We start from the raw sequence: 698 nt of genomic DNA on the forward strand, positions 1-698 counted from the left end.
TAGTCCAACCAAAACTTATTTCATGTAATTAAAATTGCAAGCCCAGGGAGAGAGAGAGAGAGAGAGAGAGAGATTATTAATGCTGCAAAAGTCTTCTAATAAGCTCTTCATCAACATCAGAGATGTCTGCAGAATCCAGGAGTTGAGATATTCTTTGGCTCAGATCTTCCACCTCCCTATGCAGCCTCTTTATGTAACTGCAAGTTTCTTCCAAAATGCTCGATGCCGATACCTGCGTAAAATTTGAAGCCATCAGAATACCATTTGTGATAAAAACCCTAAATATAGAAAACTCGCAATAGTTTGCTTTAGTTACAAATGCATGCATGACTATCTCCCTAAGCGTGTACCGGAGCATTACGCGTATGATGAAGCTGAGGAAGAAGAGGTTGTAATTTTGAGATGAGCTCCTTAATCTCATCATCTGAGGGTTTAGAAGTTCTTGATGATGATGATGATGATCTTCTGCTTGACATGGCTGGTTGAAGAAGCACTTTTGCTTATTGCTTATAGCTTTTAGCTTCTTTACACTATCAAATGGTTGGAGGGATGTTTTAAGTACGAGGCCAAAGCTGCTTAAAAAGAGAGTGGGAAAGCAAGGTGGAGACACAAATCTTTTTAGTATGGGAAAGCGAGGTCGAGACACAAATCCAAATCTTATTAGTAAGAATAAGCCAAGGTTCTAAAAACCACTAGCG

The 698-nt window shown here is 39.4% G+C and overlaps 1 protein-coding gene across 1 annotated transcript; it reads right to left on the reverse strand.

The window, feature by feature from the left end:
• Nucleotides 1-572, reverse strand: LOC125479011 (transcription factor PRE6-like). The gene is made up of 2 exons (XM_048587992.1): nt 351-572; nt 1-232 (listed from the first exon to the last, which is right to left on the reverse strand). Exons 1-2 carry the CDS (start codon nt 474-476, stop codon nt 77-79), a joined length of 282 nt encoding a protein of 93 aa, XP_048443949.1. The 5' UTR covers nt 477-572; the 3' UTR covers nt 1-76.
• Nucleotides 573-698: the final 126 nt, after the last annotated feature.

The sequence above is a fragment of a genome, unplaced genomic scaffold, assembly GCF_019419815.1.
Source record: "Pyrus x bretschneideri cultivar Hongxiangsu unplaced genomic scaffold, Pyrus_bretschneideri_v1 Contig27, whole genome shotgun sequence".
Classification (NCBI taxonomy): domain Eukaryota; kingdom Viridiplantae; phylum Streptophyta; class Magnoliopsida; order Rosales; family Rosaceae; genus Pyrus; species Pyrus x bretschneideri.